The 22,503-nt window shown below is 40.6% G+C and overlaps 1 protein-coding gene across 3 annotated transcripts in view; it reads left to right on the plus strand.

Moving 5' to 3' along the window:
* PCGF5 (polycomb group ring finger 5) overlaps nucleotides 1-22,503 on the plus strand; it is a 45,767-nt gene that overhangs the window by 20,819 nt on the left and 2,445 nt on the right. For 2 of the 3 annotated variants that reach the window (XM_015410181.1, XM_015410182.1), the window contains exons 2-9: nucleotides 6,884-7,209; nucleotides 9,181-9,277; nucleotides 11,645-11,700; nucleotides 11,815-11,874; nucleotides 15,010-15,158; nucleotides 16,660-16,758; nucleotides 18,525-18,614; nucleotides 20,687-20,746. In XM_015410181.1, the coding sequence (XP_015265667.1) occupies nucleotides 7,098-7,209; nucleotides 9,181-9,277; nucleotides 11,645-11,700; nucleotides 11,815-11,874; nucleotides 15,010-15,158; nucleotides 16,660-16,758; nucleotides 18,525-18,614; nucleotides 20,687-20,746 (723 nt within the window). In that variant the 5' untranslated portion in view covers nucleotides 6,884-7,097. The remainder of the gene's footprint in view (nucleotides 1-6,883; nucleotides 7,210-9,180; nucleotides 9,278-11,644; nucleotides 11,701-11,814; nucleotides 11,875-15,009; nucleotides 15,159-16,659; nucleotides 16,759-18,524; nucleotides 18,615-20,686; nucleotides 20,747-22,503) is intronic. The other variant, XM_015410183.1, reaches the window with a different exon arrangement.

A 22,503-nucleotide genomic window follows, 5' to 3' on the forward strand; every position in this document is an offset into this window, starting at 1 on the left:
TTCCTTCCTTCCTTCCTTCCTTCCTTCCTTCCTTCCTTCCTTCCTTCCTCTCTTTCTCCAAACCCCTCTATCTATCCATCTACCTATCTATCTACCACCCACCCACCCTACCTTTTTAGGGCCCATTGTCTTCATCCACAATGGGCTTTGCTCCCTAGTCTCAAATAATTTTGTTAGATAGCATTAAAAGCCAGCATTCTCAAAACTGAATGAGATTTGAAATGGTTTGCATTATGGCTCAGATGCTTAATGCAGGAAAAAGGTGCATAGTGCTTCCCTTTCCGCATTCCCCAGTCTTTTCTTGCAGCTTAGAACCAAACTATATGTGATTTCCATCATGCAGTAAGTGCTGGAGAGGTTCCCCTTGTGTAGGCTGCTCCACGCTGACATTAAAACATGCAGCATGGCTGATTTTACAGTTCTTCTACCAGGTATGGAGAGTTTTTGCACCAGTGTGTCACTGGCAAAGAAACTTTCCATGTCATAAAGAACTTTAGAAACAGTATTATGATTTTTATAGCTGTTGCTGCTTTTTTTGTTTTTTGTCTTTTCTGTGCGTTGCCTTGAACTTAGAAATGCAGCAAATGAACTGCAGACTTGCGTGACTAATGGGGAATTGTGTGAAAAGAATGGAAGCATCCTGGAAAATACGCAATAGATTATACCACTTCAGATTCTTCCATTACTGTGGCTGTTCTACCTCAAATTCTTCAGGTGGAAGTCCAAATGTATTTGTTACAGCCCTATAATATGTGTTTGTTGGTTTAGACAAAGCATGTGTATAATTTCAGCCACACCTCTGACAGAATAATCAGCATTTTTTATTTTTGCTGTCTATTTGAGCTGTAGTCTGGCACAACAAAAGAATTTTGGGGCTGCAATCCTAAACTGTTATATTAGCAACTACTAGCTTTACTTTGAAATATATTGAGGATTAGGATTGTTTCATCTAACACCATCCTACCCTAAACTGTATGTTAATAAGTGTAGTATTCTATCACTGTTTGTATTAAATATGTACATTATGGAGAAGCAATTTAAAGCCAAGGGACAGGTTATTTAGTGGAGGTTTGCTTGTCCTTGAATCACTGTGTGAAGGTCCTTTGTGAAATTCCTGGAGATTTTTTAAAAAAATTAATTACTTTTAGATAATGTTAAGTATAGGGGCATCTGATGCAGAAAGCTATGTATTTTGACGCTGACATTTCAGCACCACATACTGTCAACATTTTGAGCAGCTGGAGGCAATGAACTTACCAAGAAAAAAAATTGAACTAAGACCTCAGAATATATGTGAAACTGTGATTGAACCAATAACAGAGAAGCTACAGGGCTGGAAGGGGAGGGAGTTTTCTCTTCCAGAAGTACGACGACAGGTTCAAAATTTAAAAGGGATAATGTAGTATGGTATGTTTAATGAAAACAGTAACTGTAATATTTTGAAGTGTTTATTGGGGTTATATACCCTCCAACATTTGACCAAAGGTGCACCTTTCTAAGTTGTGAACAGGGTTCACATTAGTGGCAGTGAGGCCTCAGCTTGTAATGAAACTTTTCTTTTCTTTTTTTTTGGCCCCGCACCTGATAAGACGGTTATGTATATTAAGTTCCCACTATTCCTTTTTTTTTTTTTTTTGGCCCCGCGAAGGGGATTTTTTAATTGAATTTTTAATTGGACTACAAACTACAACGAAGATAGGGGAAGGGAACTACAATTAAGGAGAAAGAAAAGATAACCACTACTAACTAAAACCCCAAGAGTAGGAGATCATTACAACAGTTTGAGTACAAGATATTTGCTTAAATTGCTAATATCTTTTGAACTTAGTCAGACATGCTAAAATATCTTTTAAATCTTAGATTTAACTGTTAGAGAGAAACCCCAGAGCATCTCATTATTAAAAGCTATACTTTCAAAGGCACAATTCAGAGTCCTTCAGCCTTCATTTTTTCTTGTCTTTTCCTCAGTTTGTATTGACTTTTAGGGGCAGCCGCCCCTTTTTCAGAAAGGGAGTCCTCTCTGGAAGACCCCGAGTCCATCTCGCCACTGGACTTGCTGTCCTTCTCCTCTTTATCCACCTCCTCTGGCTCACCCAACTGGATTCTCAAAAACTCCCGTTCTTTGGAAACAGAGTCAATCTTTTCTTTTTTATCCTGAAGTTTGAAGGTTACGCCCTCTGGAATTAACCACCTGTATACAATTGCATTTGTTTGAAGAAAAAGAATTAAATCTTTATATTTCTTTCTCCTTTGTCTTATTTCAAATGGGATATCTTTCAAAATCCTGATAGTATTGTCCCCAATTTTCAAGGGTAACCCCGCAGTCACTTGCAGGATAGCATCCCTCACATGCCTCTTTGAGAATCTCATTACTATTTCCCCAGGCAGATTATTCTTCTTTAAAGACCTGTAGGCCACATCCATCTCGCTCATGAGGTATTCTGCCTTCAAATCTGTCACTGGGGCTAATGCTTCGCTCATAATTTGCTTCAGAGTCTCACCTTTGGATTCTGGGACACCTTGGAATCGAAGGGCCAGGTTTGCCTTCTCCATTTGTAGCTGTAAAAGTTATTCTTCTGTAGAGACTTGTTTCTTTTCCAGTTTTTGCAGCATTTTCTTCACCTTTTGAGTACTGGTGTCAACTTCTTTAAATTTCTCAGCTGTTTGCTCCGTGATTTTAAGAGTCTTGTTCAATTGAAGCTGCTGAGTAGTGATGCTTTGATTCATTGTTGACTGCTGTTCCTTGAGATTAGTCATCTGGTCCAGCAGGGGGTGCAGTGATTCTGCCAACGTTTTAGCCAACTCGGTGGTTTCCTCCAGACGAGGGCTCCCATCTACTTTCACTTTTATTTTATTTTTCTTTCTCAGTCCTCTTCCCCGCCATCTTTATGGATTGTTTACTTTCCGGAAATTTGCTAAAGTCTCTGAATATATGCTCATACGCTTATCCGCGCCCTGGTAAGTCTCTCCCAACAGATTTCAGCGTTTTTATTTCCGCTCCCCCCTTGAATCTCGCTTTTTACTTCATGCGCATGGGAGGGGCTCCTTCCCCACTCGCTTTACTCTCTAGTCCATGGGGTGGGAGCTTTCTTTTCAAATTGTCAATTATGCTGTACTCCGACTCACAGTTCATAGTCGGTCTTGTGACCAGTGTTCCCTCTAAGCTGAGTTAGTGTGAGCTAGCGCACAGTTTTTTTGCCTCCAGCTCACACTTTTTTGTCTCAGCTCAGGAAGGAGGGCTCCAGAGCAAACTAATCGCTCGCTCACAATTTTAATGCCGGTAGCTCACAAAGTAGAACTTTTGCTCGCAAGACTCCACAGCTTAGACGGAGCATTGCTTGTGACCTCGCTGTAACTCCATTTAAACCGCTCGATCTCCAGCTCTTGTCCCGGTCGGCGTCACTAGTTCCATACGAACACACAGCAGGAGGACCGTCGGGACGGAGAAGCGCCTCGATTCCCCAGCATTGCACTGGCAAAGAGGCCACCTTTCAAAAGTCCCATGGCTAGGAGCCTTTCAACTAGGCTCCAGGGGGGTAGAGAGATGTCGCCCCCCTCTCCTTTCTGCTGGTGTGCAGATTTCATCCCCGGGAGGTCCGGGAGATGAGTCTGCTCAGCGTGTTGCCATAAACCGAAAGTCCAGCTTGTAATGATTTTTTCAATCATCATTTTACTGCCACACATATACCTCCTCCCAAATTCTAACACGTTCAGATCTTTACCTTAAATGAGAGCCAATGTGGTGTAGTGGTTAAGAGTGTTGGACTAGTATCTGGGAATCCCATATTTGAATTCTGATTTATGCCATGGAAGCTCACTGGGTGACCTTGGGCCAGTCATACTCTCTCATCTTCACCTACCTCAAACGGTTGTTGCGAGGATAAAATGGAGGAGAGATTTGTGTCGGCCACTTTGATTTCCCATTGATAAAGGTGGGGTATAAATGAATTTTAAAAATAAATTTTGAGCTAGTACAGATTCAAGGGCTAAATCTTAAATGTATATCTAAGTACCAGTAGTACCTAGTACTTAGTACGTGGCAACAAACTGCAGCTTATCAATTATTTCTAGGGCACCATGCACCAAATTTGTCATCTTTTTGGAGGGCTTTAAAGACCTCCTTGGTCATGCAGGGGCCTGATATGATTAGGCAGATACTTTTCCTTCACTTTGGGTTAGGTCTTTTTGGGTCTGGTCTATTGTTTCGAAGTTTTTCATGTTATCTTAAATTAATTTTAATTCTTAATGCTTTATTTATTGTATTTTATTGTTTTATATCTGTGGTAAACTGCCCAGAGAGTTTCAGTATAGAAATGAAATAAATAGCTAATAATAATCGATACCTCTTTTGTAATAACTTGTAAGGCTGAGAACCTAACTACACGATACATGCAAATGCATGTAACTGAAGTCTAATCCCCCTCTTTTCTTTCTTAAGAAAAGCCATTTCATTAGGGGCTAATTTGTGGTGAAGAACTCACAGGAAAGACAGTGCAATTCCTTCTCTGTTCCAGGCACCTCCTCCCAATGTGGCTGTTCCTAGAAAAAAAGATCACTGGGGTTCAGTTATACTCATACATATGTAACATGTAGTTAGATCTGATAGATGGTGAAGCAGAGGAGATCCCACTTTCCTGTCTGTTTTCTGCTGCAGCACGCAGACCTGTGTTTTAATTGACAGTCTCTATCCACACACATACCTTTTCCTTAGAAAATAACTTTTCTCCAAGCCACTAGTACTCTAGGTGCACACTGCCTGTGTGACACAGGACAGTTATAATAAATATTTGTTAGATGGCCTTCACAGTAGGGTCCCACATATCTACTGGACCATTTCTCCTGATATACTGCAATGAAGTGTCTCTGCTCAGCCGATCAATCATTGTTAAAAATTCCATCTTACTTTTAAATTAGATGTATTTTAGATAAAGAAAGAGCCTTTTTTTGTAATGGCTACCTGGTGGAACAGCTTATTGGATGCTGTTAGGAAGGCTTCCTACCTTGATCATTTTTCAGAGGCAATAGTAAAGCTGAATTATTTCAGTAGGACCCTGGGTCCAGACCCCTTTGGGCCTAGTCTTATGTTGATATTTGAGTTATGCTGTCTATTCTGTTTGCTGTTGGAGTTTTTATTGTATTTTATAGAACACTGTAACCTACCTCAAGTCTTCTGTTTGAGAAAGGTGGGTTAAAATGGTGTAAACAAACAGAAGTGGTAGGGAAAGATAATATGCTTAGTTTCTTCTAAAAAGCTGTTAGGGCTCAAGGGCTAAGGTTGCCAAGTGTGGCTTTGGAAGTTCCTGGAGATTTGGGGGTGGAGTCTGTAGAAGGCGGAGTTTGGGGACAGGAGGGGCATCAATATGGTATAATGCCACAGAGTTCACCCTCCAAAGTAGGCCTTAACCAGGGAAACTGAACTCTGTAGTCTGGAGCCATGCTCCCTATAAGATGTGGAGTCTACTCTTGTGAGTGACTGGCATTAAAGATGTGAGTGAGCGATTTGGCTACTGCATAAATTAGTTTGCTCTGGAGCCATCCTTCCTGAGCTAAGACAAAAATGTGTGAGCTGGAGGCTAAAAAACTGTGAGCCAGCTCACACTAACTCAGCTTAGAGGGAACACTGGTTTGGAGATGAGTTGTAATTCTGAGGAATCTCCAGGTGTCTGGCTACCTTAAGGCTGCCTGGAAACCATCCAGTACGTTTTAAAAACCTCTTTAAAACCTTGTTTCATCTCAAACAGATGTTATTTACCAGTGTTGGCCAGTGTTTTTGATAGACCCGATGAAAGTCAAGTCCACATTACGCAACGGTGTCAGTGTGTCCTACAGTACAGTTTCCTGCCCTGGGTGTGTGTATGTTTTTGCCCCAGGGTCTGAGCAGGTGGTATGGCAGAAGCTGGCCTGACTGGATCCTCTCTTTCTCCTATCCTTCCTGCTGTGACCACTTATTATCTGTCACCCGTGGTCCAGACCGTGGTTGAACAATGCGGGAGAAACCAAATATTCTGTACATGCTCAGACACACTGTCCTTCATAACTGCAGCAAGGGTGAGCTTTGCAGTGGAAAAGAGGTTCTGAGGAGAAATCCAAGTGAAGCCGGCCTCAAAATGTAGGGTGTGTGAGTCTGAGAGAGAGAGAAGCTAGAAGGAGAGGCCATGAAGCGCCCCCTAAGGCTGTGGCGCAGCTTCGGGGCTGTCCCGCCGGCCTCAGCCGGAACGGGGTTGGCGGGAGGGGGGCGGCGCGGCGCGGCATTGGCAAGCCGGAGAGAAGCGGGGGGGAGGCGGCGCGTGCTCTTTCCTTTTCTCCTGTCGGCCGGGCTGAGGCCGGCGAACGCCGCCAGGTATGAGGCAGGAGACTTGGCGGGGAAGGACACGCAGGGCCAAGGCGGGCGAGAGCGTGAGCGCCTGAGCGGGAGGGAGCGGGAAAGTGCCGGCGGCAGCCCGGAGACGCTGCCCGGCCGAGGGAGCAGTAACAGCCAGTGGCTCGGAGGGGAGAGGGCAGTGGGAGGGACTGGGTAGACCTGGGTTTCGAAAACGCCCTCCCTGCCAGCGTCCCGTCATGTCTCTTTTTGCAGGTTGCAGCCGCTGGGGAAAGAGGCACGGCTCGTAGGAAAGGGCTTCCCTCTTAAACTGAGAAGTGAGCTGTCCCCCTACGCAGGCGATGCACCGCCCATGGGCTTGGCCCTATATTATCCTTCCAGCACAAACTCTTGCCATGTTGCCTTCTTCTCTGCTTTACTGCCTAGACTGTGCTGGATGACAAGTGATCCCCCCCCCCCTTCCTCTGTCCTAGTTGTATTTGCTATGGTTAATCACTCTGCTTAGATGTTCTTTATTGATTGATTGATTGATTGATTGATTGATTGGGTCTTTGTGCCTGACAGGGCTGGAAGATGTCTAACTCTAAAAAGAAGGAGAGGTAACTTGGGAGTCATCATCATCCCCCTTTGAGAAGCCCTGGATCCCAGTCCTCCAATGCCTGGAGAAGTCCAGCTGCATAGAGCAGCTCACCAGCTCCTGTGATACTGCCCTCTTTTGCTTTGAACATTTCACAGCTTGGGCCCAAAACATTTTCCTCTGCTGCAGCTTGTGCCACGAATGGCTACCCAGAGGAAGCATTTTGTGAAAGATTTCAACCCCTATATCACCTGTTGTATCTGCAAAGGATATCTTATCAAACCAACGACAGTAACTGAGTGCCTCCATACTTGTAAGTAATTTTTATAAGTAGGGGTTTTGTGTGGTACCTTCATATGTGTGTGTGTGGGTCTTTCTGTTAGTCCATGCGAGTAGAGGTTAATCAGTTTGGGGGTTTTTTAATTAAGGATTTGGATTATAATCTTCATAATAACAGTTTTTCCACAGTGTACCCAGCAGAAAAGTTGAATACTGGTTTAACTAGTTTGGCTGTACTTGCAGCAAAATAAAACAAAATTCCAGTGGCACTTTAAATACTAACCATGAGTCACAGCCCACTTTGTAAAACAGATATGTGAAGAAAATCCTACTGGAAGATTTTATGGAGAAGGTTGTAGGGGAGGAGCCAAGGATTGGCGTGAATGCCACCACGAAACTTTCAAGTGTAGATCTCAATGTAAGGGGTGAAAGGGACAAGTTGATGTAGAAAGGGTAGGTGTAGGTCCTGTCATAAATCAACAGGATTAGCAGTTACGCATGCTGAATGGTAAAGGTCAGAGGTTTGGAGCCAAGGAATATCAGTACACAATACTCTTTATTTTTAGTAAATTCTTCTTGAATCTGTCTGTATCATGCTAAAAAAAAGTAAAATAAAGTGGTAAAAACTGACAATAGCACTTATATTGCTGAAGTGATGAAGGTTTGTCCTGTAAGGTACCTAGGCAGGAGACTGCTTGGGGGGGAAAGAAAAACGTTCTGAGCTCTTTAAAGGAAGTAAAAGGTATAATTGTAATATACACACTTTTGTTCCTCCCCTTTGTACTTTCCAGTGTCTCACCTTCAGTGTAAACTTGTATCTTACCTGAATTCAGAATTTGTGCATCATGATACTTAAATTGGTTTTATTAAGCTACGCATGTCTTCCCATCTTTGTAATTCCAATGCGTTTAAAAGAATGAAACCTTAACTGATATTAGCATGAAAATATCATACCTCCTGCTTCTAGTCCATATCTACATGCATGCTCTGATGTATGCATGGACCCCTCCTGCAAGTTGGCTTCCCCATTTCCTTTAAATTCAGGGGCAGCTCAACACAAGAAAATTAATAATGTCAGTTGTTTATTATTATTATTATTATTATTATTATTATTATTATTATTATTATTATTATTATTATAGAATATAGAATATTTATAGAATGCCCTCCTCCAAAGGGCTCAGGGTAGAACACAACATCCAACAAATACATATCAATCAATAATTAAATTTAGTCTAAACAATTGAACAATTAAAATGATGCAGTACATACAGTAAAGCCAGTCCGGGTGGCAATTGATACCAGTTGTGTGACAGAGAGTGACGGAGGCCAGGCTCGATGGTAAACTGTTGCTCTCCTCAACCATAGACCTGATGGAACATCTCTGTCTTACAAGCCCTGTGGAACTGTACCAAGCTCCGCAGGACACAGATGTCACTAGGCAGAGAGTTCCACCAGGCCGGCGCTGGTCAAGGACAGCCAGATGTCTTTCGGGCCAGGGATCACCTGTAGTTTTTGCTCCCCAGAGCGTAATGCTCTTCGCAGGGTATGCCAGGAGAGGCAGTCCTGAAGGTACGTTGACCCCAGACAGTTTAAGGCTTTAAAGGTTAATATCAGAACCGAAGCACTGGCCTGGTATTCAACCTGGAACCAGTGCAGCTGGTGAAGCACTGGTTGAATATGTGCTGTCAAAAGGGTTCCCATAAGGACCTGGGCTACCACATTCTGGACCAGTTGTAGCTTCCAAATCAGTCTCAAGGGTAGGCCAACGTAGAGGGCATTACAGTAGTCTAACCTGGAGTTAGTGCAAACGGTGCATAGTGCAGATGGTGGATTGCTGGAAAAACAACCTGAGTAACAAGGGTTCCAGCCGAATATGGGGAATGGAGGCAATTTTGGATGGACCCATGACAGACCTTAGGTCACTAGATGTTTTTTTAATGCCAGTATTTGGCACTCATTCTTCTATTTTCCATTTTGCTAATGCACATTTCTTGTTTTATAGTTTGTAAGAGTTGTATTGTGCAGCACTTTGAAGACAGCAATGACTGTCCTAGATGTGGCAATCAAGTGCACGAGACGAATCCTTTAGAAATGTTACGGTAAGGAGATGCTGGTTATAAATTGTTTAAACAGAACACAATTCATCCCAATTTAGTGTAATGATAAGATTATGAAACTACATAAGGTATGTTAGTTTTGAAAATGAATAGATATTTTACAAGGTTACCAGAACTTTAGATAACTGAAGTCTGAAGAATTTAAAGAAGTTGTTTGTTATTTTATGAAAATATTGATGTTGGATTCCTGGTAATGTTGGTTGTGACCGAAACAAACACACTTCCATTCAAAAGCCCTTGAAGACATGTTTCTTTAGGAGAATTCTTTTTTCTTCTTCTTCCTCCTCCCTTCCCACTCTGTAAACCAGAATTGTTGCCTGCAGTGAAACCCATTGTTAGGGAGTCAAAAAGATGATAGCAACCTTTCCTAACTTTTAAAATATGCTGCTTACTAACAGTGACCAAAGAGATACTCCCATAGAGTAGAAAGGTTAAAATATTAACCTTTTTAATGTTTTTTAGTTTTTTTATGTAAGTCAGAAGTGACTTGATGGCACTTGAGAGTCAGTTTGGTGTAGTGGTTCAGTACACAGACTCTAATCTGGGAGAACCAGGTTTGATTCCCCACTCCTCCACTTGTACCGGCTGGATGACCTTGTACAAGCCATAGTTCTGTCAGAGCTGTTCTTGAAAGAGCTCTCTCAGCCCCACCTACCTCACAGGATGTCTGTTGTGGGGAGGGGGAGGGAAAGGAGTTTGTAAGCCACTCTGAGACTCCTTTGGGTAGTGAAGGGCAGGGTATAAATCCAATCTCCTCCTCCTCCTCTTCTTCTTCTTAACACACACACACACGATTTTCTATTGGTTTCAATGGGATATAGTCAAGACTGACCTTAACTGGATCATACGCTATGACCTTAGGGCTATTACAAGTCAATAAAGAGATTTCTGGAGATGTGAAGGGAGCTTCTCTTACTAAGGGTGAGTTGAGTTTAAGGTTTACAGCACTTTTCTTCATACAAGGTGGCATTAATTTAGAATTATAAACGAAACAACAAAACTTTGAAGACAGACACCCTGTGTCTCTACTTGCTCTCTCTTCCGAAGGGAACCAACCCATGTGACCCTGGCTCCTGGAACGTCTCACCATTCTGGAAAGCAGTGCATATATAGTGATAACATATGAAGAGGACTGTAATGTTGGGCCAGTTTTGCAATTAATGCTAATTTAAGTTGTCAGTTTTATTCCTCCATTGTTTCCTTTCTTCTCTGGCATAAGAAAATTTGGCAGCTTGTTCTAGGAATGGCTGTCCAAGTGAAACTTTTGTGAAATATTTCAGTCCCTTTATCACCTGTGGTATTTGTAAAGGACCATACAGCAGTAACGTGAAGTTGTGCTGCTTCCTTCTCAAGCAAAACAGTTGGAATGTACACTGTGGATACTCTTTTTATGTTGTGATTTATTTTCATCCTTAAATAACCTTAAATGGGCAATACTGTTCTCTCATTAGATCAGGTACAGAACAAAAAAACTGTAACAAAAGCCAAGTTCTCTGCTTCACCTGTATGTAAATATATTTGTAGGTAGCATTACCAGCTGACTGTGAATACTATCTAATATCATTAATATCAATGGGAGTTGAAGTGACTCATCCCTAGTGTGTTCTCTGTGTTTGGGCGTACATTAGGATGAAGCTAGTATAGTCGCTCCATACATGTAAACTGACAGGACAAGCAGTAGATTTTTGGCTTAGATCCACACACATACACAGACCTTTATTGGCATATGAGCTTAGATCCAGTGAACCGTGGATAGAGGACTGCTCACGGATACTGGCTTTCCCATCTCCCATGTCCTGCTGCAGCCCCCCCAATTCATTCTGAAAAGCTACTCCTGAGTGTTCATATACTCCCAGGAATAGAATGGGATATGGTACAGGGGTGGCAGCAGGAAGTCATAATTTATAGAAATGACCCCCACTTGTGCAAAAAGTGTTCTATGTATTCACAAGCAGGTGAGGATAAAAATGTAAAATGCCTGTAAAATTTTTAAGACATGGGAAAATGTGTCTTTCCTGTTTTTGAAATATATTCAGTAACTACTTTCCTATCAAATTTATGTTGTTGCTTTAACAATAAAACAAGACAAATTTATAACTAAGCATATAAAATTGTACTGTTTGGCATATTTATGGAATTTTATTTATTTGTTAAAATGTGTATACCCTGCCTTTCCTCTTGGCTCAAAATCAGTCTCATGCTGACTTCCATCTCATATAGTAAGATATTTGGAACAAGCATTAAGAACAGCAGTCCAAAAATAATCTTTTGAAGTGTTTCTTTTAAGTTTTACCATATTTTTAATAATCAACTTTTTGACTTCTTAAAATAATATCTTCTCTTTTAAAGGCTGGATAATACATTAGAGGAAATTATATTTAAGTTGGTACCAGGACTTCGAGAACGTAAGTTTTTAAAAAGTCTTTCTTAACTAGATTTGCCATTTTCCCCGCTTGCAATTTTGTTGGTAGTTCAGCATTACTGATTGGAAGTGTCACCCTTTTTATTTTGATAACTAGAAGAACTGCAGCATGAGGCTGACTTCTGGAGGAAAAACAAACCTCAAGAAAATGGAGAAGGTAGCTACATATTTTTTGATAAAGTAACAACATTCTGATAATATTCAGTATACTTGCATGGCAGAATGGATACATATATTTATTGTAAATGTATACACAATTGTGTCTTCACGTGCAGCAGTATTTGTTGAAGTTAGCCCTTGCAGTTTGTTACATAACTTTATAGGACTTGGCTATTTGTTAATATATATTATACAGTAGGATGCAAAATGAGTTTGGGTTGTTATCTAATCTAGAAGTTTCTTTGGCTTTTATGTACGGCAGGATATATACAGAGCTCTCCTGCTTGTAAGAAATCCCCAGTGAAGTTATATTGTAAATATCTTATGCTGCTGTTAATGTTTTGTCCTGTTATACTGTCTAGGATCCAAGTAGTTGACTGGGAATGTTTTGAATGGGGTACATACATATAAAGATTTTTGTTGGATTTTATCACCTGTGTAAATTTTAGGGGAGACAATCTCATGAATACAAGCAGGAAATAATGTAATACCTACTCACTGGTTCTGCAACTGTCTGAATAATACCTGTGCGTTTCCATTTCTGGTATATTCTGCATGTACTATTTTTTGCTAGAATCTCTCCAGGCAGTTCAGAGAAGGCAAAATATTAACATAGGACTGGATTAGCCCTTGAAAGAACTGTAAACATGATACACTCAGCTATTCTTCCTGTTCTTCAGTTGTTCTGGTCTTAGGGCCAAACTAGACATGATGGCATCCTTGTGTTCACCATGGGGCTATGCCACCACCATTTTAAAGTCATCTAAAAATGTTGCAAGGGCCCAGTCCTAATTGGGCTCACAGTGTGGCAGGCTGAGATGCTTTTGTTTCTCCCCCAAGTGCTGAAATGGCCACACACGTCCCCTCAAAGCTGTTTTGACACTTGATAAGGTAGGGGGGCACAAGGGCTTGATTCAGGCCTTCACAACATTTTTAAATCACTTTCAAAATGCCGTGACATCCCTGTGATCAAAACGATGCCCACTGCATCTAGTGAGCCCTTAATCTCTGCTGTTGGTGGTTTGATGACACCTTGCCAATGATGTTCTCTGAAATCAATGAGCATTGTATATATTTAAAAATGCAGACGTGTGCTCCATATTCCCATATTTGTGCCTGGCATCAGAAACCTTGTTTGATAACAGTAATATTTTAGTGGCTATCTTGGCTTCTTAGGCAGTTTCAGGAGTGCAAATAATTTACCACTTCCTTCCTCAAGGTCCACCCCTTCTCCTCCCCCCCTCATTACCTCTTTGAAAGCGAATGTGAGAGCACTTTATACCGTTCTGGTAACACAGTCCCACGTGAGCACCAGTTATTGCACCAGCTGTAAGCATAGTTCTATTCCCATGGGAGTTGGGATGTGCATAGTTATCTGAAGGCAAAGTGTAAATTACATGCTGGACTGCACTATTCATCCCATGCCTTTGGAAAGGATAGGCTAAAATCCTAAACCAAAAATATAGTGCAAAACTTGGTAGTTCACAGTATACCTGTCATTAGAGGCCCCCCCCCCCCAATAAACAGGTTTTTGGGCAGAATCTTCTATTTATATTAGAAGTATTCTTGTACATTAGGCAATGATTTTCAGAGTGTTACACAATTAAATACCTACTTTAGATTGATTGTATAGCTTGGCCCTAGTTTATAAAACTTCCACAAAGTACCCTCTTACAGTACACAGGTCTCTTTGTTGTTGACAGGTTACCATGCAGTTGGAAGTTTAAATCTGACGTATATGTTAAGATAATATGTTAGCAAGTTAGAATTGTGTAACAGAAGTGAAAGTTAAACAGTCCATAAGGTTTTAGACTTGTACAGGAAATAGAAAGGAACACCAGTTTCTTACTGGACAATTTTAGAATAATCATTTCTAAGCCAGTTGTCTCAGTAATCTGTTCACCTGAGGAAACGTATTTACCTTCTGTGTGTCATTACAGTGGAGATGCATTTTTGACACTGTCTCACAAAGTTGTCTTAAATTGTACTTCTCTTCATTGTGGATCTGTGATCTTTTTATCCATTTTGATATTTTTAAGAGTTGTGATTGTATTCATCCTTGTGACTGTCTTAACAAAGGACATAGTTTCAGAAACTTATTTCAATCAGTTGCTTAGAGCTGTTAGTACAATTGAAAAATGCTGGAATTTCCCATGGATATTCCTGAAAAGTTATGTTCTCTTATGTACTGGAAATTCGTTTATAATTTTAATAAGACAAGCAGGATATTCCATTACCAAAGGTTGCTTCTAACAGTTACCTTTTGTAAAACTACATTTAGGTAGTTTTTATGTAGAAACTATGAATTGCTGAGCATCCTAAATAGACAAGAACATTTCCTTTTCTTACACGCTATCTACACATAATACATGAGGTGGAACCTTGACACTTCCAAAAATATTCTGTTTGGGGGATTTGAGCAGTGATTACAGGTCACCTAAACACATACACTGGACATTTACTAAGAAATTTCTGCTTTTCAGAAACATGTTAGTTTAATAGGTATGCATTGGTTGGTGATTCAGAACCAATGCAACTATAATGCTGGAGCTGTTTAGTGTAGTGGTTAAGTGCGTGGACTCTAATCTGGGAGAACCAGGTTTGATTCCCCTCTCCTCCACTTGTACCGGCTGGACGACCTTGGGAAAGCCATAGTTCTGTCAAAGCTGTTCTTGAAAGAGCAGTCCATGAAAGAGCTCTCTCAGCCCCACCTACCTCACAGGGTGTCTGTTGTGGGGAGAGGAAGGGAAAAGAGTTTGTAAGCCGCTCTGAGACTCCGAGTGAAAGGCAAGGTATAAATCCAATCTCTTCTTCTTCTCTTCTACTGTAGTTAAGAAATAGAGAATGGTAGTACAGAATCTTCCAGTTCCTAGAGCAAATTTTGTCTTTTTACCATAACATAGCAGTTAAAGAATGTATCAGCACAGCTGTTAACTGGAGCTAACCTGGTTCCCCAGGTTCCAGGATTTTGTAGTAGGCTTTGAAGCTGGTTATGAAAGCTGTACTATTGACTTATATACCCTAATTACTTGCTGTTCTGTCTCACTGATTCAACTGAGTATGCTGACAACTGAGATATTGGTACATAGATTAAAATGTGCGGTGTATGAATAAATGTTTTTAAATTTTCCAGAAGGGAATCCAAAATCTGAACATCCCAAAGATGAGGAAGATGGAGATGAAAATCAAGAAGATAAAGACTATCACAGGAGTGACCCTCAGATTGCTATCTGTTTGGATTGCTTACGTAACAATGGACAATCTGGAGATAATGTAGTTAAAGTGAGTTTGGACAATGCAGCATTTTTTTTTTTAGGTTTATGTTATAAACTTTCTAGGTGTGTTACTGTTGGCTGTTCTAATTTTCTGTATCTTTATGCTCCTCAAAAACCATAGGCAGTCTAGGACCAAACTTGACATCACAGCAGCAAAGGCTTTTTGAATCTTGAGGATAAAATCTTAAGGCTTTTGAATGAAACAGATAAAAACAGGGAGGGTTTGGGTTACTCCATATCAGTTGATTAGCAGTGCACTGAGTTCCTCCCAGGCATCCTATGAGCCTTCAACTAGCAGAAAACACAGACTTTCTTTTGAACCAGCCTCTCTCTGTGGTTGGACAAGAAGCAAATTTATACTTTTTTGAAACTGAGACCGAATGCTATTACTTCCCCAAAGTAAACAGCAGTCCCAGCTTTCCTCCCCTTCTGTGGTGATGGAAGGCATCAGAAGAGCCAGGAGATACCAACATTATATCTGTAGCGTGTACCAATTTGGAAGCAGTAGTCTCCATCATGGGAGCATTCTTGGCTTGAAACTTCCACAAAATGTTGGGAGGCTCCCAGTGTTTTATTATCTCCACCCAACCCCCTGTGGGAACCATTTCATGGTGGCACCCACCGCCCTGTCTCAGAATTCAAATATGCTCACAGACTCAACAAGTTTGGGGGCCTCTGTGTTACAGCAATGGATCTGTGTCTTAAAAAATGGTTCATGCTGAGTAGAGGCAGAGTAGGGGTGGCGATTTCATGCAGAAAAGCAGTGGGCAAGAGACAGCTGCTCACCTCTTTCACCTTTATCTTGTTTTCTCCTTGCAGCCTCTCTTTCCCAGGCCAGTTCCCCCCCCCCCTTCCTGACTCATTTCCACTCTCAGAGCCTGGCTCAGATAAAAATGTCTGGGGGAAGGAGCTAGAAGTTAACCTCACCACTTGTTCATTTGGATTTGCCCCACATTCTACAATTCTTCAGCATCCCTTCATTTTTAAACTATGAGTCTGCCATTGAATGCATAGTTTGGATATTTCTTCCATGAATTACGTTGTTACGGTTGCCTTCCATTAAATGGCTCACTTGTGAATCAGCCTGTCTGTAAAGTCTAACGTGCATCTAACTGCTTGGTAGAGTTGAATTTGCAGTATTTTCATAAACACTGAAGTCTCATCATATGAACATAAGAAACTGCTCCAAAGTTTCCAAGTTCTTACTTAATCCATTTTACATGTTGTCCGCCCTGTCTGGAAGCAACTCTGTGAGGTCTCCAGCAATGGCATTTCTTAGTTCTGTTACTTGAAATCCTTTATCTAGAGATGCCACAGATTGAATCTGGGACCTTCCACATGCAGTACATGTGCTCCATCAGTGAGCTATGGCCCCATGTTCTCGTCTCACACATTACATCAAACAACGCAAGTTTGTTTTTCAGTACAACGTTTTGGGGCCCGGTCAAATGAGACCTTATGTTTAAAATATGTATCTGAGTTTACAGCATTTGTTTCTTTTTTGTTAGGGACTGATGAAGAAATTCATCCGGTGTTCTACACGAGTGACTGTAGGAACTATCAAGAAGTTTCTAAGCTTAAAATTAAAGCTTCCAAGTTCTTACGAGGTATGAAGAGAACAACTCAAAGGTTGTAGACTCCTCTGTGTAATGGTTTTGAATTTAAAGGTTCAGCTGTACAAGTAGTTGTTGGCCTCTAATGCTGAAGATGGAATATAGGATTAACTGTCAAATCCTACACATATTTACTCAGAAGTCAGTGATGTGAGGACTTGCTTGCCACCATAAGTGTGCATAGGATTCCAGCTCCAGTGTCATAATTGAAAGTAAATCTTCTAAAACTATATAAATCAGGCATTTAATTAGAAAGAAAAACTAATTTAAAAACAAAAACCTAAATATGGAATTGGGTTAAGACTATTGCTAAGACTATATACAAGCAACAAAATCATTTATGCATGATATCTTGGCTCTGTAACAACCCCCAGTATTACTTTCAGGGGTGTCTCATAGCCCTTTGAAACTTACTTGATGCACTTCTACCATCGTCTCAAAATCTCCTGGAGGTCTGAAAAGAGATTCTCAATGGTTAATATCTTCTGCTGTAACCACATAAAATCATACTGTGTTGCTAAATGAAACTGTGCATTGGATTGCAGCTCCAACATTTAGAATGGCACTACTTCCCCAATATCTGTCCCTCCATCTACCCCCTTCACTTTAATTGGGACCTTTCAAATTAAACTGAGAAAGTGGAGGAGTGAGGGAGCAAATTTGAAACACCACAGAACAATCAACCTCTCAGTTGTAGCAAAACATGGCATAAGAGCTATTGGTTAAGGGAAGAAATGTTAATTATTTTTTTTACAGTTCTTTGGGTTGAATTATGATGCCAAACTTATAGGAATGTTATTTAAAAGGCTAAAAAACCTTTCCAGGGGATTTGAATGGACACCATTGATGATGTCATAAACATCTGCCAGTAGGCTTCTTTTGCAATTGGCTTTTCATCCAGATGAAGTACTCCAAAATTTCACATAACTGTTTTTTTCATGGAGCTCATCCCAGATAAGTGTATGTGTGTTCACAGAGCAGTAGAGATGCTATTAAATTGCTTTCCTGACTCTTAATTCTGACTTAACTCTGCATTCGCTGTCTTTGATCCAACGAAGCATACAAGGATGTTTGCCATAGGTCACATCCCAAACTACTTTTAAAATTCCTTCAGAAAGGTGTGTTTGGATCTACAGTCAGGAATGAAAGAGAAAAGTATTTGAGAGCATGTAAAGTTGACCGGATCAGGGCTGTTTTGCTTTTATTTTTGTTCAACTGTACAGTGATCATTGTCTCATTGATAAGTTGTATGCAGGCACTGGTATGCTTTCCTCTTCCTCTTAAATAGTGGTAATTCATTTCTTTACAGTGTTGCTGAATCTGCCAGGAATTTGTTTATGTATTTGTTTGTTTGATTGATTGATTTTTACCCTGCCCTCCCCGCCGAGGCAGTCTTCGGGTGGCTTATGCAAGATAGCAATAAATACAATAACAATATAAATATCAGTATAAAACACACAACATAGTTATTAAAACAATTTACATAGCAATGGTGGTACAGCTGTGGTAAAGTGCTGATGAAAACATACATTCAGCGGTAAGTTCCACTATCGGCGGGCTCAGGCTGGAAATAATATTGGCACAGGGTATAGATGATGAAATGCAGCTCCTTACCTAAATGCCTGGCGTAAGAGCTCTGTTTTCGCGGCCCTGCAGTACTGTGAAAGTTCCCGCAGGGCCCTGATCTCTTCCGAAAGCTGTTTATGACTCAGGATTATTCTATGGTTTATTGTACTTGTTTTTCCCCCTCTTTTTTTCAGTTGGATGTACTATGCAATGGAGAAATCATGGGTAAGGATCACACTATGGAATTCATCTACATGACAAGATGGAGACTACGAGGCGAAAATGTAAATAAAGATATATTTTTATTTTGCTTTGTGAATTTATAACATTTTACTGTGTATGTTTCCATACGTTTATAGAATCTAATGCAGAGAGTCATTCCATTTCTTACATTTCCCACATTAAAAAAATATATCCAATGTTGGCATTCAGGACAGACCAGAAGGCCTTAATTTAAACAGGTGCCCAAAATTAGAATGCAAATGATATGCCATGAATCTTACAGTCTTATCTAAAAGTAAAAAAAGAAAGACAGGAACAGTGGTGGTTTGGAGCCTTTGGTACAAAAAGACTCAATAGTTTTATTTGGGTTTGGGATTTTATACCCCATCTCTCATTCTAAAATTTACAGAATTTCTACAGTTTATAGAAAAAACACTAAAACATTTGTAAAATTTAATAGCCCAGTATCTAATTGGGGGGTGGGGGGTGGGAATCAGCCCAAAGTGTGGCACCTAAATCTCTGCAGGATAGGTACATGTTGAGGAGTTATGAGAAGGGCATTCCATAACTGAATGTTTAAAGGAAGGAACATCCGTATCAATATACATTATCAAAAAGATGTTTCTGGCATAAGTGCTGCTATTTTGCTGTGGAATGACCTAGGCAGGTTGGAAACAATTGGGTCACAGGATTTTGTTTTTAACTTTGTGATTTGCTGAACACCATCAGTCAGGATATGTGCTCGGCTAATCTAGGTGGCAATGTTTGACCATTAGCAAAGTTCATAATGGCACCTTTAAGACCAACAAAGTTTTATTCAAGGCATGCACACTTCTTCAGATACAATGAAATGGAAATTACCAGTCCATACATTTTGTGTTAAACTTTAGCCATAGTTGCAGGCGAGAATATTCAGCCCCCAACTTCTTACAGTTTGGCAAACCAGTAATTTCCAAAGTCAGTATGGCAATAGTTCTGTAATAATGAAAAACGTGTACGTTTTTGTACAGAACAGCGAGAATGTTCTGTGCTCATTAAACTTTTCCATATTCTATTATTAGCATTGGGGGTGTAGCTAATATTATATTTCTTCAGTGCATTACTGTGTGGTTAGTAACATATTCATGTTTTTACTGTGCCTCTTCAAATGCTCAAAGTGACTTACATGTTTTATCAGAGTAAAAGGGAAGCTGCACAGTTCTAAAAATAGACAATAGATCTGGTTAGCCAAAGTACAGTAAGAATGCTTACTCTTAAACTGAAATCAGTTGAAATTGAACATAGTTATCTTTGGCTAGGATTGCACCTTTCTCTAAAAGAAGAGATCTGTGTTCTTATTACGATATATAATCAGCATCAAGTATTATTACTTCAGAAAGGTATTTAAATATGTGTTATGTCTGTTCATGTTCTTTTTTTAGCACATTTTATAATACTTTGCTAAAAATAGTCATCTAGATTACTATCAACTTTTTAAAAATAGTATGGCCAGGCTTAACCCTGAGACAATGCATCTACTGGCTATAACACTGAAAATTAAATTTCGTGTTTGTTTTCTGCATACATGCAATTTTTGTGTGACAATGAGTCTGTTTGCAGTACAAGTTTTTACTCACTTATACCTACATGATGTTCTCCATGTCTTGGATCTATAGATTCCTCTGCCAATGAAGATAGTACTTCTGCTCACAACCCCCCTCGTGCATGGGTTGCAGATCTCCCCCAGGTCTACACCCTCTCCTGCACCTCTTGGAAGATGTCTCCAGAGAAATTAGGGTCTCTTTAGAGAGGTCTCTTTTCTCTGGAACCAGTTTTTTTATTTGAGGGGTGAGATTTAGATGTGTGTACGCACACACCCCGCATGTGAGTGGAAGTGCCTTCTACACACACAGTGGGATCCTTGGAGCTAACCTATGTGTATTAAATTCTTGTTACTTTTCTTATTTTGCAAATAAAAATGTTTATGTAACTTTGGAAAGAGCATATATCTCCAACAGAAACTGGTCCAGTAGACCAATGTAGTACCTGTATTGAGTGTAAAAGCCTCACATGTGGGGAGGGGGAGTAAATGACTGATAATCAATGTCCAGTTGTGGATGCCTCTTATCTGATCAGAAAATCATCTCCTTCGCAGTTTCGGTGTCAGAACTGCTCATCTTCGCAAGTCTGCTCACAGGATGGCTCTTTTTATCAGGTAAGAGGCACTCCCGACTGTACAATTACAGTCATTAATATCACATCAGCACATCCTGTATTAGGCCTGATGGGAGGCGGGTGTCGTGAAGTTCCATATTACAAAGATCTTCCATCTGCTAGCCTTGAAGGTTAGAGCCTCAAAGTGTTTTTTTAATGTTATCTAAGGAGTAAAAGAACTTGGGAATATAGTGTTCATTCAATATTTGTATCAACATTAGATTCTGCATTTCCATTAGTATGCATTAAAAATGCATTAAACACTTTCACAAAATTGGTACTAAACAAGAGCAGATCTTAGGATGACTGTCATAACAACCAACTAAAAACTGAGAAGTTGCCCTTCCATCGGCTGTTAGCAACTGACGTTGAGTAGCCGTAGTAGAAATGGAAAGTGGAAGGCTGTTCTTCACCCCTGTCTCTCCTATGGCAATCCATGTTTCCAGGGTCAGCAGCAAGAATGGCAAGGAAAGGGCACCCATGGCCAGTCGCTTTGTCAATGGCTAGTTGTTGCTCTTACAATTTAAGATACATACAGTGGCTGCGGTCACACACACTAAATAATCCACCTTCAGTGCACTTTCCAACTGGATGTTACCAGTTCACAAAGTGAAAATCCAGTTGGAAAGTGCACCGAAAGTGGATTGAAACTGGATTATTTAGTGTTTGTGACTGCAGCCAGGGTTAGAATACATGGAAGTGGATATCTTTTGGATACATGGAGGTGGTTATCTTGAAAGAAGCCAGCTGGTGAATCACCTGGATAAAGGACTAATATATATGTTTAGTAATGGGGGAAGCTGATTGTCCAGCTTCCTGTCATTTGTAAAATAGGAACCAAAGTAGTAGGCCAAAATCTGCAGTCACTTCTTGGCTGAAAAAATACGTTCGGGGCAGGAAGTCAGATTCCTGAAACATGGCAGCTGGACAATGGCATTTCCATGCTGTGCTGACTTAGTGCCTGCAGCCGCTGGATAACTGCAGCTGTCATTCCTTGCTTTGAAATTTCATGAGGTTGCAGCTTTGCTTTGTGTATTTGGGGGGGGGGTGGAGCAAGGAGGTTTTGCCCAGAGCATACAACAGGTGTCATGTTAAGTTTTTTCAAAACCAAATGGGTTCAGTGGGAACAGTTGAAGCATGTAATTACCCCATGAAATAAATAGAACTTAAAAGCGCTGAGTTTAGCAGGATGATGCCCAAGTGTCAATCCGAGGAGTATTGTGAATTGCTACCTGGACTAGCTATGGCATACAACGTTTTTTTAGAATGTTGGTGCTCATTCCAGGAACTACATTCATTTATTTAGAGAATTTATGCCCCATATTCCATGATATTTCAGTTTTTTTGTTGCTGGGACATGGTCTGGTGCTGCAGTGACCCTGTATAAGGATTTTCCAACTCTCACCCTTGAATTGTCTCCTTGAAACCATAGCTTAGCTCCAGTTGGAGACTGTGGACCTTTCTGTGTATGTTAAACAGACTAATCTTGTACAGCAGGGTTGTCCCAGGTTGTGACATCATTCGGGGGGGGGGATGTGCCTATTGTGTGCATTGGGAAACTCCACTCTTTTGCTTTCCATGGATGAAGGAGTCATAAGTTCTATGTGCAGCTACCAGGTTATCTCAGATGCAACCTTGCCCGTCACATAGAAGTCAGAGGCTGGCTTTTCTGTTTTGAGCCTTTACTTTGAACTTCAGTGTGATTCCCTTAACACAAACTACACATTCCTTTAACCAGGGCTTTTTTGGTAGAAAAAG

Source organism: Gekko japonicus, unplaced genomic scaffold (assembly GCF_001447785.1).
Source record: "Gekko japonicus isolate JY-2015 unplaced genomic scaffold, Gekko_japonicus_V1.1 scaffold841, whole genome shotgun sequence".
Taxonomy (NCBI): domain Eukaryota; kingdom Metazoa; phylum Chordata; class Lepidosauria; order Squamata; family Gekkonidae; genus Gekko; species Gekko japonicus.